Source organism: Azolla caroliniana, unplaced genomic scaffold (assembly GCF_043228905.1).
Source record: "Azolla caroliniana isolate FFs.n. ecotype wild unplaced genomic scaffold, voAzoCaro1.0.p SCAF_14, whole genome shotgun sequence".
NCBI classification, from domain to species: domain Eukaryota; kingdom Viridiplantae; phylum Streptophyta; class Polypodiopsida; order Salviniales; family Salviniaceae; genus Azolla; species Azolla caroliniana.
The window spans coordinates 17,127,177-17,141,449 of record NW_028230449.1 but is presented as its reverse complement, the minus strand read 5'-3'; the positions used below and the strand labels follow the sequence as shown (position 1 = coordinate 17,141,449).

Here is a 14,273-nt window from a genome sequence, read left to right as displayed (position 1 = left end):
ATTGTGCCATTTTTATAGAAGAAGGCAGATAGATAGCGCTAGTCTTTATGACAAATGGATAAACACTCCTAAGATTCTCTAGTCTTATTTTGATAAATGCGGAAATCTAGTAATTTGATACCATGTAGAAATGGGCAACAATACAAATAGAGAATGATAGCTAGATTGATCAACAGTTAGAAAAAATTGTTCTATATTGATTCTAATATGTTAGATAGCCAAATGGCTTGTTTTATAAAGACGATTGCTCAAAGGTTATAACTCGTCAATCAAGAGTTGTCTCTTAGCCAAATGGCTTGTTTTATAGAGACGAGTGCTCAAAAGTTATAACTCGTCAATCAGGAGTTGTCTCTTTTACATAAAAGAGGCTTTGTTAATAAGTAACTATTCTTAATTAATTGTTTCTAATTAATAAATATAATATTTTAGCTTAAATATTTCCACATGTGGATGGGATGGATAAATGGATGGATAGGTGGATGAAAGAATGGATGAATGGATGGATATGGAGGCATTAATCAATCAATAAATGGATGGATGGATGAATCAATCAATGAATCAATGGATGGATGGATGGATGAATCAATGGGATGGGATGGGATGGGATGCTCTCACATTGAGATGGATGAATCAATGGATGGATGGATGGATGGATGGATGAATCAATCAATGAATCAATGGGATGGGATGGGATGCTCTCACATTGAGATGGATGAATCAATGGATGGATGGATGGATGGATGGATGGATGAATCAATCAATGAATCAATGGGATGGGATGGGATGCTCTCACATTGAGATGCTGTTGGGAACCCCTCGGAAGGTAAGTCCTGGCCCCGCACATCCGCTCGGAGCAAGCAATGTGTATGGCAATCCCACCGAACCCACCCGATGATGAAGCTTCCCTTCCCGGGCCGCCGCCGCCGCCGCCGAATTCCTAGCTCCAATGGAAGCCTCCACTTGCATGAGCCTCCTTCGGAATGTCTTGAGGGCCGCAATCGCACGCTTGTCCGAGGTCCATTGGGAATCGTTCCGCTCCCCAAGGTACTCTTCATCACCCAAATGCTGAGCCAAGATCTCGAGCACCGCCATGGCGAATGTCGTGGCCCTATCCCCAGGAAGAGTTTCTAGATAGAACTTCTCGGGGTCTGATACCATCTGATCGTATTCCCGGGTGCCTTCCTCCGGTATGAGCTTCCTCGCCATGCATGGGTTGTTGGGCATGTACCCGCCATACGCATATTGCCCAAAGTTCACCGCGGCATGATGGGCCGATGCGAGCCAAATGATGGTTGACCCGACCTCGACTAGGTTCTCGACACTTGTCATGGTGGGCCACCAAGGGGCATTGGCATGGTCCCCATGCCCAACTGTCCTAACTTCCAACCACCAGCTTTGGACCTCCTCATCCTTCACAACTTCCTCATCGTCCATGTAATATAACTTCACGTAGTCCCCGACCCATTCTCGAATGGCCGCCCATAGATCCAACCCATCTACCGCATATGGATAGTCCTCTATTGTGAGCCTTAGCCCATGTTTTGCACTTGGGTCCTTTACTGCCATCCCCCTGCACACACACAACAATCAATATAAGTTGTGTAGTAAAACACATGACTTCATGATCAGCATTACTGTTTATGTAAGTGTTTCTGAATATAGCAAACTGATCCAAACACATTTTGTATTTTACATGATTAATGCTTGGAAACCTACCTTTCATTCTACCATTTATTTGTATGTGTTTTACACCTAGCACTAATTTGAAACTGTCTCTAATGTGTGTATGTATTGAACATAATTAATACTTTGAAACCTCCATTTCCAGATCAGTGAATGATGGAATGCTTAAATTTGTATTGTCCAATGATTAATGCCTTGAAATCTCCATTTCATTCTACATTTTGGATGTGTTTTACACCTAGCACTAATTTGAAACTGTCTCTAATGTGTTTATGTAAGTGTTTATGTATTGAACATAATTCATACTTTGAAACCTACATTGCCAGATCAGTGAATAATGGAATGCTTAAATTTGTATTGTACATGATTAATGCTTTGAAAGCTACATTTCATTCGACCATTGTGTATGTGTGCTTTACAGCTAGCACTAATTTGAAACTATCTCTAATGTGTTTATGTAAGTGTTTATGATTTGAACATAATTAATACTTTGAAACCAACATTTCCAGACGAGTGAATACCCGATTGCATAAATTTGTATTGTTCAGGATTAATGCTTTGAAACCTAGATTGCTTAAATTTGTATTGTACATGATTCATTCTTTGAAACCTAGATTGCTTAATTCCACCATTTTGTAAGTGTTTTTTTTACATCTATCTATAACACTAATTTGAACCTGTAGATCTCCCTCCTTGTTCTTTACTGATTTAGATGCATGTACAATTCATGAGTAGTAGATGATATCTTGAGATTCTATTCAAATGTTTTTTTAGGTTGTCAATGGTTCTGACTGCAAGTAATGATCACAACAATTTTAGGTTATGGTTTGCATACATGATTCAATTGCAAATTTGGGATAAAAAAGCCTTCTTATTAAGCATTTGTGCATATATATATATATATATATATATATACCTTTTAAGTAGATCGTTAGGTAAACCCTCCATATCAAACCTCCAGCTTTTATAGACAGCAGATGACATCTCCATGGAATACGCTCCGCTTGTATAATGTGTTTCGATCTTTCCACCTGCATCTAATAAAGATGACCGTGCAAATGCATTCATGTGTAGAGTATCTTTAAAGTGGGGTGATAATAGCATGTGGATGGGATGTATTATGCTGAGTTGCCTTGCTGTTGCAATTATAATTGGCTCTATACATGCGTGGGTTCGTAGCCTACAGAAAAAAAACCGATAATCAAAGGATAGTAAATCGAAACATTCGAGTTAAATTATCATGGGGTTGATCATAACCATCAATTCAACATGCAGTAAATGTGGTTGATCATAACCATCAATTCAACAGGCAGTAAATGTGGTTGATCATAACCATCAATTCAACAGGTAGCAAATGTGGTTGATCTTAACCATCAATTCAACAGGTAACCATCAAAGGATAGTAAATCGAAACATTCCGCGTTAATATCATTATGTGGTTGATCATAACCATCAATTCAACAGGTAAACATCAAAGGATAATAAATGGAAACATTCCGAGTTAATATCATTATGTGGTCGATCATAACCATCAATTCAACAGGTAGCAAATGTGGTTGATCTTAACCATCAATTCAACAGGTAACCATCAAAGGATAGTAAATCGAAACATTCCGAGTTAATATCATTATGTGGTTGATCATAACCATCAATTCAACAGGGAAACATCAAAGGATAATAAATGGAAACATTCCGAGTTAATATCATTATGTGGTCGATCATAACCATCAATTCAACAGGTAGCAAATGTGGTTGATCTTAACCATCAAAGGATAGTAAATTGAAACATTCCGAGCTAATATCATTATGTGGTTGATCATAACCATCAATTCAACAGGTACACCAAATGTGGTTGATCTTAACCATCAATTCAACAGGTAACCATCAAAGGATAGTAAATCGAAACATTCCGAGTTAATATCATTATGTGGTTGATCTTAACCATCAAAGGATAGTAAACCGAAAGATTCTGAGTTAATATCATTATGTGGTTGATCATAACCATCAATTCAACAGGTACAGCAAATGTTATGCTATCAGGATTATGCCATCATATCATTATGCTTAAGGGATGCAAGACAATCTTACCAATGGCTGGCAATTTGGTGGTATCCTGAATCTACAACTGCCACATGAGTCTTGGCCAACTGCCATAACCACTCTGAATGTGAAGAAGTGAAGACCCTACTGATAGATTTTTCTCCCTTTTTGGGGGGGGGCAGAGTTAGCTCTATTGCAACAGGGAGGAGCTTCCCAGATCTTGTCAGGTATAAAACAGTACGAGAGGCGTATGTCTTTCCTTCTTGCTTATTAATCCTGTTGATGAAAGGCATCATTGTATCATGGTAATCCAATATGTACAGTAAATTGTGTTCCAATGCCTGGGGGGAAAAAAAAAAGGTTGTTCAATCAATCAAATTCTAGTTTCTGAAGAGAAATCTTATCCCATAAAATTCTTGTCTCATTTTTCTTCACCAGAATTGAAAGTGTTTGATGAAAATGGACTTAGCATCATTACCTCTTTCACAGAGAAACCTTCAAGCAAAGGTTCAAGATCATCCTCAGTGATGGAAGACTTTGGATCACCATACACCTCAGGATCCAAGGTGCTCATTGTGGGAAAGCTCTGAGAGCATAGGAAATGTTTCAACATAAAAATTTAAAGAAAAGTTTGCAGTTTCTCAAAATTTGGATTAGCAATAAAAAGGATTGAATTTTTCCATGCTATATACAGGATCTGAGTTTTATGTACCTCAAGACGTTGGATGACCAAAGGATTGGTTCCTGCAAGTCGCTGTCTTCCGAATTCCTCATCAGATTTCCAAGCTTCGGTATTCACTGTATTCATGATTTCGGAAAGCCGATTCTTGTGATTCCATTAACTTTGTATATTGCATGAATTTTTGAAACTTACAGCAAATTTTTGCATAAATGTTTGAAACTAGAAGCAATTTTGCATGAATTTTTGAAACTAAAAGCAAAATTTTGCATGAATTTTTGAAACTAGAAGCAAATTTTTGCATGAAAATTTGAAACTAGAAACAAATTTTTGGATGAGTTTTTGAAACTAAAAGCAAATTTTTGCAAGAACTTTTGAAACTAAAAGCAGTTTTGATGTATGAAATGTACAACTTTTGAGAAGGAATTTTCTACCTCGCATGATACCAGGCGGCGGGAATTCGATCGTTGTTCCTGCAGTGGGTTTGGAATTTTGCTTCAGCTGTCCGACATATAATTTATGAATGTTCTCATGCTTCCCGAATGTCCGATCTCGCAAAAACAGGCTTTGAATCGTGAAAATGTAGTGACGGAGGAAACACCGCGTGCCCACAGCTATGAAATGACTCTTCTTGAATTTGCTGAATCGTCCATCTCGTGGCAAATAAACACCATCAAAACCCATCATTGGTTCTTCATAGAGCTTATCTATAGAATAAAAAAAATAGGGATTAGAAAACCAGTTGAATGAATAATGTATTTGCTGCATACAAATATATAGAGGAAATTCATATTTGCATTGCACTACATATTAATTGTGAGATGGACATGGTTGCATCAGATTTAGTCTTTATGTTCAAACAAACTACAAATCTAAACAATTTTGCAGGTCATAAGAGGCATGTATGAACATGAATCAAGTGCAATTTTCATGTAGGAAATCAACCAAGATAATGCATTTTTACTTTTTGGGAATTAAGGTTACACCCAGAGTACAAGCTAACTTTTTATTTTTGTGGTAATGTTCCTGCATAGAACCCTATGGAGATTATATCATAAGTGTCACCAATAGTTTGTATGAATCAAATATGTAAAGCATGGGCCATGAAGAGGGCTACACATATTGTGATATCTTTTACCAAGGTTCATTAACTTTCCCATGCATTAGTTTTGCATAGTAAGAGACATTAAGAGCATCATGTTGTATAGTTATACCTTTAGCAAGGGTCATATTGTACACTAAATGTTTGTGCTTAATATAATTCATTGACATAGCTCACCATGTTTTGTGTGCTTTCTTCCGGTTCTACACCGACGAGGATATGGGTATTCGTTGGAGCCCCCTAAAATGGGCCTTTTGAGCTTCAAATCGTGATCCAGGTTGCTAAAGTCATTGTAGACATCAAAATCGTATATTCGTTGCCCATGCACCCTCTCGCCAGTCCCATCACCCCGAAGCGAAAGAAGTTCTCTTCGACGATACTTCACAAGTGCCGGTGGGGTTTTGCCCGGAAGGTAAGGCTATACAAGTAGTAGTATAGCACACAAGTCATGCAATGAATGAGAAAAAATATGCAATTTTGATGCTTTGATTTCTTATTTCCACTAATTAACATTAGATATAGATATAGTTGGCAGGATTTTTAATCTTGTTGTTCCTTGGTTGGAGTGATGCCTATATATTCTAATAGTATAGCACACAAATCATGCCATGAATGAAAAAATATACACTTTTGATGCTTTGGTTTCTTATCTCCACTATTTAACATTAGATATAGTTGGCAGGGCAGGATTTTAATCTTGTTGTTCCTTGGAGTGATGCCTATATAATCTAATGGCATTTTCAATATCATATGCCTCCATGGTTATATTGCAGGCAATATAGTGGCATAGTTATAATAGTCCTCCGTGTTTGGGCAATTACGTCATTACCACGTGTGGACCTTGGCACATGAAACAAGTATGCTCCATTTCTATAACTAGCCCTTTCCTTTCAACTGTAATATAGTGGTTGGTGAGAGTTTGTGCCCATCATTCTACAAGGGACATGTAAATTCAATATACAAAACAAATTTATAAATAGAAAAATGCCTAAATCCAAGGGCCACATAAGGGCCCAACTATGGGTTGTGTGGGAATTTTTAGAGGATAAAGCATTCAGTTTTTGAGGAGCAAGCCATGATTGCAAGTCACTTTAGCCTATAAAGGGCCTAGGATAAATATATATAACAAGCATGACGAAGGTAGACAAAAAGTGGGTACAAATTTATTGTTATATTGTGAACATAACTTCTTTCGTTCGACTTAAATTGAAGTGTTTATTAAGTATTTTCATGCTTGAGTGTTGAGCAATCATGTATGTCTCAAAGTAGTTGGAATTACAACATTATTGGAGTGACGTGCAGGGGTAGACATTATCTTAGTCAAAGAGGAACTTGAGTGTTCTCACACATCCCTTGCATGAGTTCACTATCTTTACTACTTCTTCATTGTCCACCACTTGAGTTGGCTACCACTATTGAAAAACTTCCTTACAACCCACAACTAGATAATGCAACATCTCAACTAAGTTAAATAGATCCATGGACAATGTTGCTCCTAGTGACCATTTAGAGTTTTTAAATGTTTTATGACAAAAGTATTGCTTGGTTTTCTAAAGGAAAAATTATAACCAATAGACTATGTTCACCTATGGCTTAATGTTATGGCAGGCCACAATAGTATTGAGCATGTATGCAAACTACCAAGGGACTTTTTGAAGTTATTTTTAGAATAAAACAATGATATAGATTTAAGTCCCCCTATCTTGTCTTCTCAAATAATAACTTGGTTTATAGTTCCCACGAATATCATTAGACGAGTTTCTAGAGGTTTTACCCAAATTTGGCTGACTTGGAATGCAAACTTTCATTTTTGTGGCTAGTTATAAAGCATCCAATGCATAGTTGGAGAATTTGATAGTGGATCCAAATGAGCACATGATCAATACATATTACATTGGAATACTAGTCACAAAAAATAATTGTGATCGAATATTATAACAATAGAGAGAAAATGAAATAGAGAGGCATCAACAATTAGTTCAATAAACTAATATGGCATGTAATTTAGAAGTGATAGATAAGGAATGAAGAATTTAATATGATGATCATAAGTTGATAACCTAAGCAGCTTATTAGTAGGTTGATAACATAAGTTGATAACCTAAGTTGATTACAAAGGAAATGAAAACAAGGAGAAATATAATCTAATTAACAAGAAACCAAAATAATTCTAATTAGGCTAGTAAAGTTCCCTACAATGCTATATATTATCATTGTGAAGAGTTAATGTTCTAAGCGTATACAAATAGAGAAAGTTGTCATCAATTAGTGTCTTTATTATATGAGTAGTGGTACCTTGACCTTGTCTTTGTTCCTTTGTAATTTTGTGTTATACATAATTTTAGGAGAAAAGAGAAAGAGGAGAGAGAATGCAACTAACATCATTTGTGAAGAAGATGCGAGGTTGACCAAAATAGAGTTTGGAATGGTTTATCCAAGTGTGGCATGGGAAGTAAATTTGGGTATTATCAAGCATCTGCAAAGTGATTGATTTGAGATAAAACTCCTTGTTGTCATGATTGTCCAATAAGATAACTCCTGGCCTTCCAAAATCAGGACTCACAAAGAAACATGTTGTAAGAAGTGTGTCTGATTTATCTTGAGATCCACCCAACATTGATAGGATTGACACTGAGCTCACTTTTGCTCCCATAGGACCTGAAAATGCATCGAAAAATGAAACACTAATAGCTCCATGAGACTTAACAAACTGAAACCTACAATAAAACAAGTGATTAGTGTTGTGTAATTATTTGTGAAGTAGTACAAAAATGAGCACACAATTAACACGCCTCTTGAGCAAAATGTAAGGAAAACATTATGTGAGGATAGTTCGACTTACAAGTATTGTCAAGGCTAACGAGGCGAAGCTCGATGGATTGTTGGAAAACTTGATGGAAAGCATGAATAAGCTGATCTAAAATGTCCTCTTGGAGGATTCTAATAGTAGCTTTGATTATCTCCATTGAATCCTAGAAAGGAGTGGGAAGCTAGAAAAGCTAGCCTCTACCCCTACACTTTCTAATAATCTATAAATCTTATACACTTCCTAATAATCTCAAGCTGAATGTTTTGTAGACTTCCTAATTATCTCAAGCTCAATGTTTATAATAGACAATGTTCATAACACATGTCTCATAAACAAAGAGTGTGCAAGGAAAAGAGTTGTGCACATGAATGGAAGAAATGAATTGGAAGCTAGAAAAACTAGACTTCTCTATCTAGTATAATTCCTAATATACAAGGCTCAAAGTATGAAGTGGGTGTTAACAAGATGTATGTCTCATAACCAAAGAGTACGAAAGGAAAAGAGTTGTTTGTACATCTAAATTAAGAATGGATTATGAAGAGAGAAAAACTAGTCTATGACGTAATACACTTCCTAAGCATCTACGTAATACACTTCCTAGTCATCTATAGCTCAAGGTATGTAGTCAACGGCCTTAATAACATGTTTCATAACAAAAGAATGAGCAATGAAAAGAGTAGTGCATATGAAGAAATGAATTGGAAGCTAGAAAAACTAGTCTCTATCTAGTATAATTCCTAATATACAAGGCTCAAGGTATGAAGTGGGTGTTAACAAGACGTATGCCTCATAACCAAAGAGTACAAAAGGAAAAGAGTTGTTTGTACATCTAAATCAAGAATGGATTATGAAGAGAGAAAAACTAGTCTCTGACATAATACACTTCCTAAGCATCTACGTACTACACTTCCTAGTCATCTATAACTCAAGGTATGTAGTCAACGACATTAAGAACACGTTTCATAACGAAAGAATGAGCAATGAAAAGAGTAGTGCATAAAAATCACGATGGGGATTGGAATTAGGAAAAACTAGTCTATACTTAGTACACTTTTTTATTATCTCAAGGTGTGTTGTCAATATCACTAACACATGTGTCATAACTATAAGGAGAGAAACAATGTAACATTAATGTCTTTGAAAGGAGAAAATGACATGTTATATGTCAAATATGGCATATATGGACCAAGTATGACAAACTTGCATGGGTTTTCTATGAGGTGCAAATCTCCCCATTGATGGACACTTTGATTACATGTGAATGTGTTTTGTTTGGCTTATCGTACTTTCACAAATATGAATATAATGAATATTAGTGTTTTAAAACGCATTTGTCAAAATAAAAAAATAAAAAAACAATAAAATTATACATGACACTCATGAATCATTAAAAATTAAAATGATTATCTAACTCATGAAACATTGAATAATATCATTGATCCATATGAAATTATTGAACAATCATTTATACTTCGAGCAACCATTGATATTATCTAATTAATGAGCAAAGATCATTTATAATTGCAAAAACAAATCACATTTATATTTCGAGCAACCATTGATATTTTCTAATTAATGAGCAAAGATCATTTATAATTGCAAAAACAAATCCAGATTTCCGATCAGGTCGTAGTTTTTTTATTTTTTAAAGAAAAATGCACCTTAGTATATTACTTAAAAACTGTACATAGAGAAAACATAGGTAGACATTTCATCTCACTTCTATTGTGATACAAAGGCTAGTATAAGCATATGATCAAACAAACAAATGATGTCGTATACGAAACAAGTAGAACAATAACTATCAACTATGCAACAGGTTGTAGTTCACGTCGACAATTTGCACATATGATTTGTATTTGAAATTAGAATGGGTCCTTATAGTTAATCCCAAGATATTAATCATACTTGAGATTAGGTATGGGCCTAGTTTGGTTTGTACAATGGCTTCAAAACCAAACCATTTCAACTCAATCCAAACCATTTAAACCAATTCGTTTAAGGAAAAGTTGAAACCAAACAAAACTATTTAAGTCAAATTAATGAGTAATTAAACAAAATGTATTTAATAAAATAACATTTAAGTTAAATTAATTTAATCATTAAATGAAAAGGCCTTAAATTTAGAACAAACCCAACTGAAACCAAACCTAGTTGAAACTAAACCATTTAATGATATTTGAAACCAAACCTAAGTGTTGAGTGATATTTGAAAGCAAACCAAACCATTTAATTATATTTGAATCGATAAACCATTAAACCAAAGCTTTAATGGTTTGATTTGGTTTGAGCCAAACTATGGGCAACCCATGGCTACTCAAGCTGTAAATGGCGAATGTCAAACATACTATAAATGACTATATTGATTATTGTAATTTGTAACAACAAGATACACAAAGGAAAGACTTGTGATTTAATACTTCGTAGTTATTGTTTTCTTGTTGAAGCCTAGGCTTTCAAACTCCCAAAACATCAACCCCAACAATGAGTTTTGTCTTGCTAATTTTAGAATATTTTGAAGCTCCTTTCTCAAATAAAAAGAGTGGCACCTCTTTTACAGACACTTCTTTTCCTCACAACTGCATGCTTCCTTGTCACTCTGTCACCTTTATTTGATATTAAACCTTTCACCTATGTTGTTTCAATAACTAACTCTTACCATTTGAGCTATGTTTCGACAATGTCTTGATCTTCATTTTGTCGTCTTTTCTCTCAATGATCAACCAAAACCAAATCTTAGCCATTTTGTCATTTTTCTGCTATCATGCACACCGCACCATGTCCTTATGGCAAACTCCAAACACTAAGATTTCCCTTTGACGATCTAAGCATGTACTCAATTTTTGCTTGCTATGGGGATAAACCATAGTAGTTAATCCCAACATGTTTTGTCCACATGATTTCTAATCGAAATGTCCATATATATCTGATGTCGTACATATTATAAATGATTGCAATTAATATAACAAGAAGATACCCAAAGAAAAGTGTTCATGCAAATATTATGATTTCCCTTCCACCTTTTCAACATACATTCAATTTTAGGTCATTTTGAGGATAAATCATGGTAGTTAATCCCAACAAAATTTTCCCAAACAATTCCTTTTCCGGATAACTATGTATGTCGAAAGTCAAACACAATAAATAATCATCATCTATGTAACAACAAGATATGTAAAGGAAAGTCTCAATTTAAATTCAATCAAATGGTGAAACATGCCTTTCGGAACCATACATAATAGCATGTGAGTGCCACATAGGCACATATGATCATAATTGTTGTTGGTGATCTACTCTATCTATCCTCGCAGTCTTACACACCACAAAATAAGGGTATAGCAACATGCTTTGACATTGTCCTTGCTAAGAGCTATGGATCTATGCATGGCTAGGTGGAGGTTCTGAATGGGGAGATGGATTATTTTGTGGTGAAGAGTTTGTAATATGACAGAAGAGAGAGTCATTTATATGTTAATTGAGAGATTCGACTAGAATCAGTAAAAGACATAATTATCAAGATAGTTAGAGATCAAGATTATATAAACAATATTAGAATAGATTAGACTTGACCTAGAGCAATTGTTTTTCAAAAGAGAATTGTTTGAACCAACAAGATTAATATGTGCAATTAGTGTAATTGCTTTTTAAAAGATAATTGTTTAAATAAAGAAGATTAATAAAATAGTAATAAACTAAGCATCTACCTTCTCCTAATATATCATAGTTCTTTTTTTTATTCTGTATTATCCATGTCTTCTCTCATAAACTCATGTTACATTCAGCTTGTCTCATGCTTTTCTTTCACATGCATATCCTTTGTGAGCTCTCTATTAGTGTTAAAGAGGTCATTTTCACTTTCCATGTTTCATTTGCCATGTGGCGAACCATAATACAAAATATCAATTAATAAAGCTAATAGACCTACATTTAGACTTGACAATTCTACTTTCATTTTACCTAATGTTATTTTTTGTATTGGTTAGTATAATGCCTCTTGAAGTAGAGATTTCAAATTTCAAATCCTATTGTGGACAAAATACTTATTGTAACCCACCTCTTAAACACTGAACCCCATTAGAATCCCAATGTCCTAGCTTGTAACGTGCATACCTGGAGCCAATGGATCACAATTTGTGACCCCACTATGAGTGTGCACCAATTAGGTCAAGGAAATGTTAAGCAACTATTGGAAGTATTGCCTTGATCCCTTCTTTCACAACACCAACAACACAACAAAAGAGACTAGTTGAACCTTAGGATAAAAGCCTAATAATCAACAGTGTAAAAAGGATGGAATTTAAAATTTAATACAATGTGAGTGGGATATAAAAGTGGAAATACAAGCTATCTAGTATCTACTTCATCTTCTTCATTTTTGAATTGTAACTTAAGTTGGACTTCTTTATCTTTAATATCGTTAGATTTTGCTCTTCCATTTCCATAAGCAAAGCTTAAACATTCCTACCCCCAACTTAAACCATAAGATTCTTTCGTAAGTGCTCTTCCCTTGTATAAATGAAGATATATTGTTGCCTTAATGTGTGATATATGATTTCTTTCCTTTATTTAAGGTTTAATTTGAGTGGCTAAATGTGCCTAAGTTATGTGCCGACAGTAGTGGACCCTCCATGAGTAGGGGGAGTTCAAATGGCGCTAGAAGTTGACAAGGGAAGCCAACGATAAACTGCTAGTACTGTGGCCGGAAGGGCCACAGAGAAAGCGAGGGTTGGAAGAAGCGTGTCGATTCGGACACAACCGGATAGAGCCGGGGATATGCACATAAGCATCATAGATCACACTTCACCGAAGGCTCAGGCCAAGCCGAAACAGGCCATGCCCTCATGCTGAAGCACAACATTAATCGAGTAGGTACACATACCTTGAAGCCCGAGGAGGTTTGGTACGTTGACACCGGAGCTTCCAACCATATGATGAATCATTCAGAATGGTTCTCCTTTCTTGAGAAGCCAAAGTAGCCAGGAGTTGTCGAAACAAGCAACAACACTACGCATCCCGTCGAGCACATGGGTGATGTACCATTCAACAATGTCGGACAAAAGGGGGTGATGTGGAACATATTGCATGTTCCGATGATTGCTAAAAACTTGGTATCCATCGCTCAAATAATCGATCAAGGCATGTAGGTACGATTCAATTTCCTTGGCTGCTTCATCGAGGACGAGGGTCGACTAATCGTGCGTGGGCGTAGAGACAGGAGGATTTTTATCCTCGAGACCAATGATGTTGGCGTCGCAATGTTCGCAAAAGGACCTCAGGGTGTTCGATAGCATTGCATATGTGCATATACCTAATGAGAGACGATGGAAGTTGGATGCCAAGTCAGAGAAATGTATCTTGGTTGGCTACTCACACGAGTAGAAGGGGTACAAGTGCTACCATCCCCGAACAAAGCAAGTGAGAGTGATTCGTGATGTCGTCTTTGACGAATTGTTGTCTTGGTATTCCCTTCCGTCTTCGATCCCCAAAGACTCTGAGCTGATTGTTGGAGATGAGGCTAGTGAGGACAATCCTCTGAATGAACAAGATATCGACACTCTAGAAGAGAGTCCAATCTCATTCCGACTCAACGGGCCGAATGGGGAACTGAGTTGGAATGGCCAACTTGATGAAGAGCCAACAAGTAGTGAAGTCTTAGTCGTGCAGTCCCCGCGCTAGAAGGCGAGGAGATGGTTTATGCGTAAGGAGAAGGGGAAGATGAAGATGTCGGAGTATGGCGCAGAGGCCAGTGCATCGGATCGGAGTGAATCCGGCACGACTAGGAGCATCGAACAACCTTCGGAGTTGAGGTCTAATCAGCAAAGCATAAATTGTGTTGATCAACCCACCAGAAGAACCTTGAAGTTCGATATGGATACAATGAGTATATGGCGCATCACTATGCGTCTATGGTGAAGGTGGCAGACATGCGTGATCCGGAGAGCTACGCAAAGGCAGTGAAG

The 14,273-nt window shown here is 36.3% G+C and overlaps 1 protein-coding gene across 1 annotated transcript; it reads right to left on the bottom strand.

Moving 5' to 3' along the window:
* Positions 1-306: 306 nt before the first annotated feature.
* Positions 307-8,740, bottom strand: LOC147855655 (linoleate 9S-lipoxygenase-like). Its single transcript, XM_087330635.1, has 9 exons — positions 8,347-8,740; positions 7,885-8,162; positions 5,682-5,922; positions 4,837-5,109; positions 4,436-4,521; positions 4,202-4,309; positions 3,772-4,064; positions 2,600-2,863; positions 307-1,570 (listed from the first exon to the last, which is right to left on the bottom strand). The coding sequence occupies exons 1-9, from the start codon at positions 8,468-8,470 to the stop codon at positions 790-792; spliced, it is 2,448 nt and encodes an 815-aa protein (XP_087186761.1). The 5' UTR covers positions 8,471-8,740; the 3' UTR covers positions 307-789.
* Between the last annotated feature and the right edge of the window lie 5,533 nt (positions 8,741-14,273).

Excerpts from the sequence above, each read along its gene's own strand:
- LOC147855655 (XM_087330635.1), bottom strand. The coding sequence starts at position 8,470 with ATGGAGATAATCAAAGCTACTATTAGAATCCTCCAAGAGGACATTTTA. Across the intron at positions 8,163-8,346 it reads CGTTAGCCTTGACAATACTT|GTCCTATGGGAGCAAAAGTG; the intron begins GTAAGTCGAACT and ends ATGCATTTTCAG. Across the intron at positions 5,110-5,681 it reads AAGAAAGCACACAAAACATG|ATAAGCTCTATGAAGAACCA; the intron begins GTGAGCTATGTC and ends TTTATTCTATAG.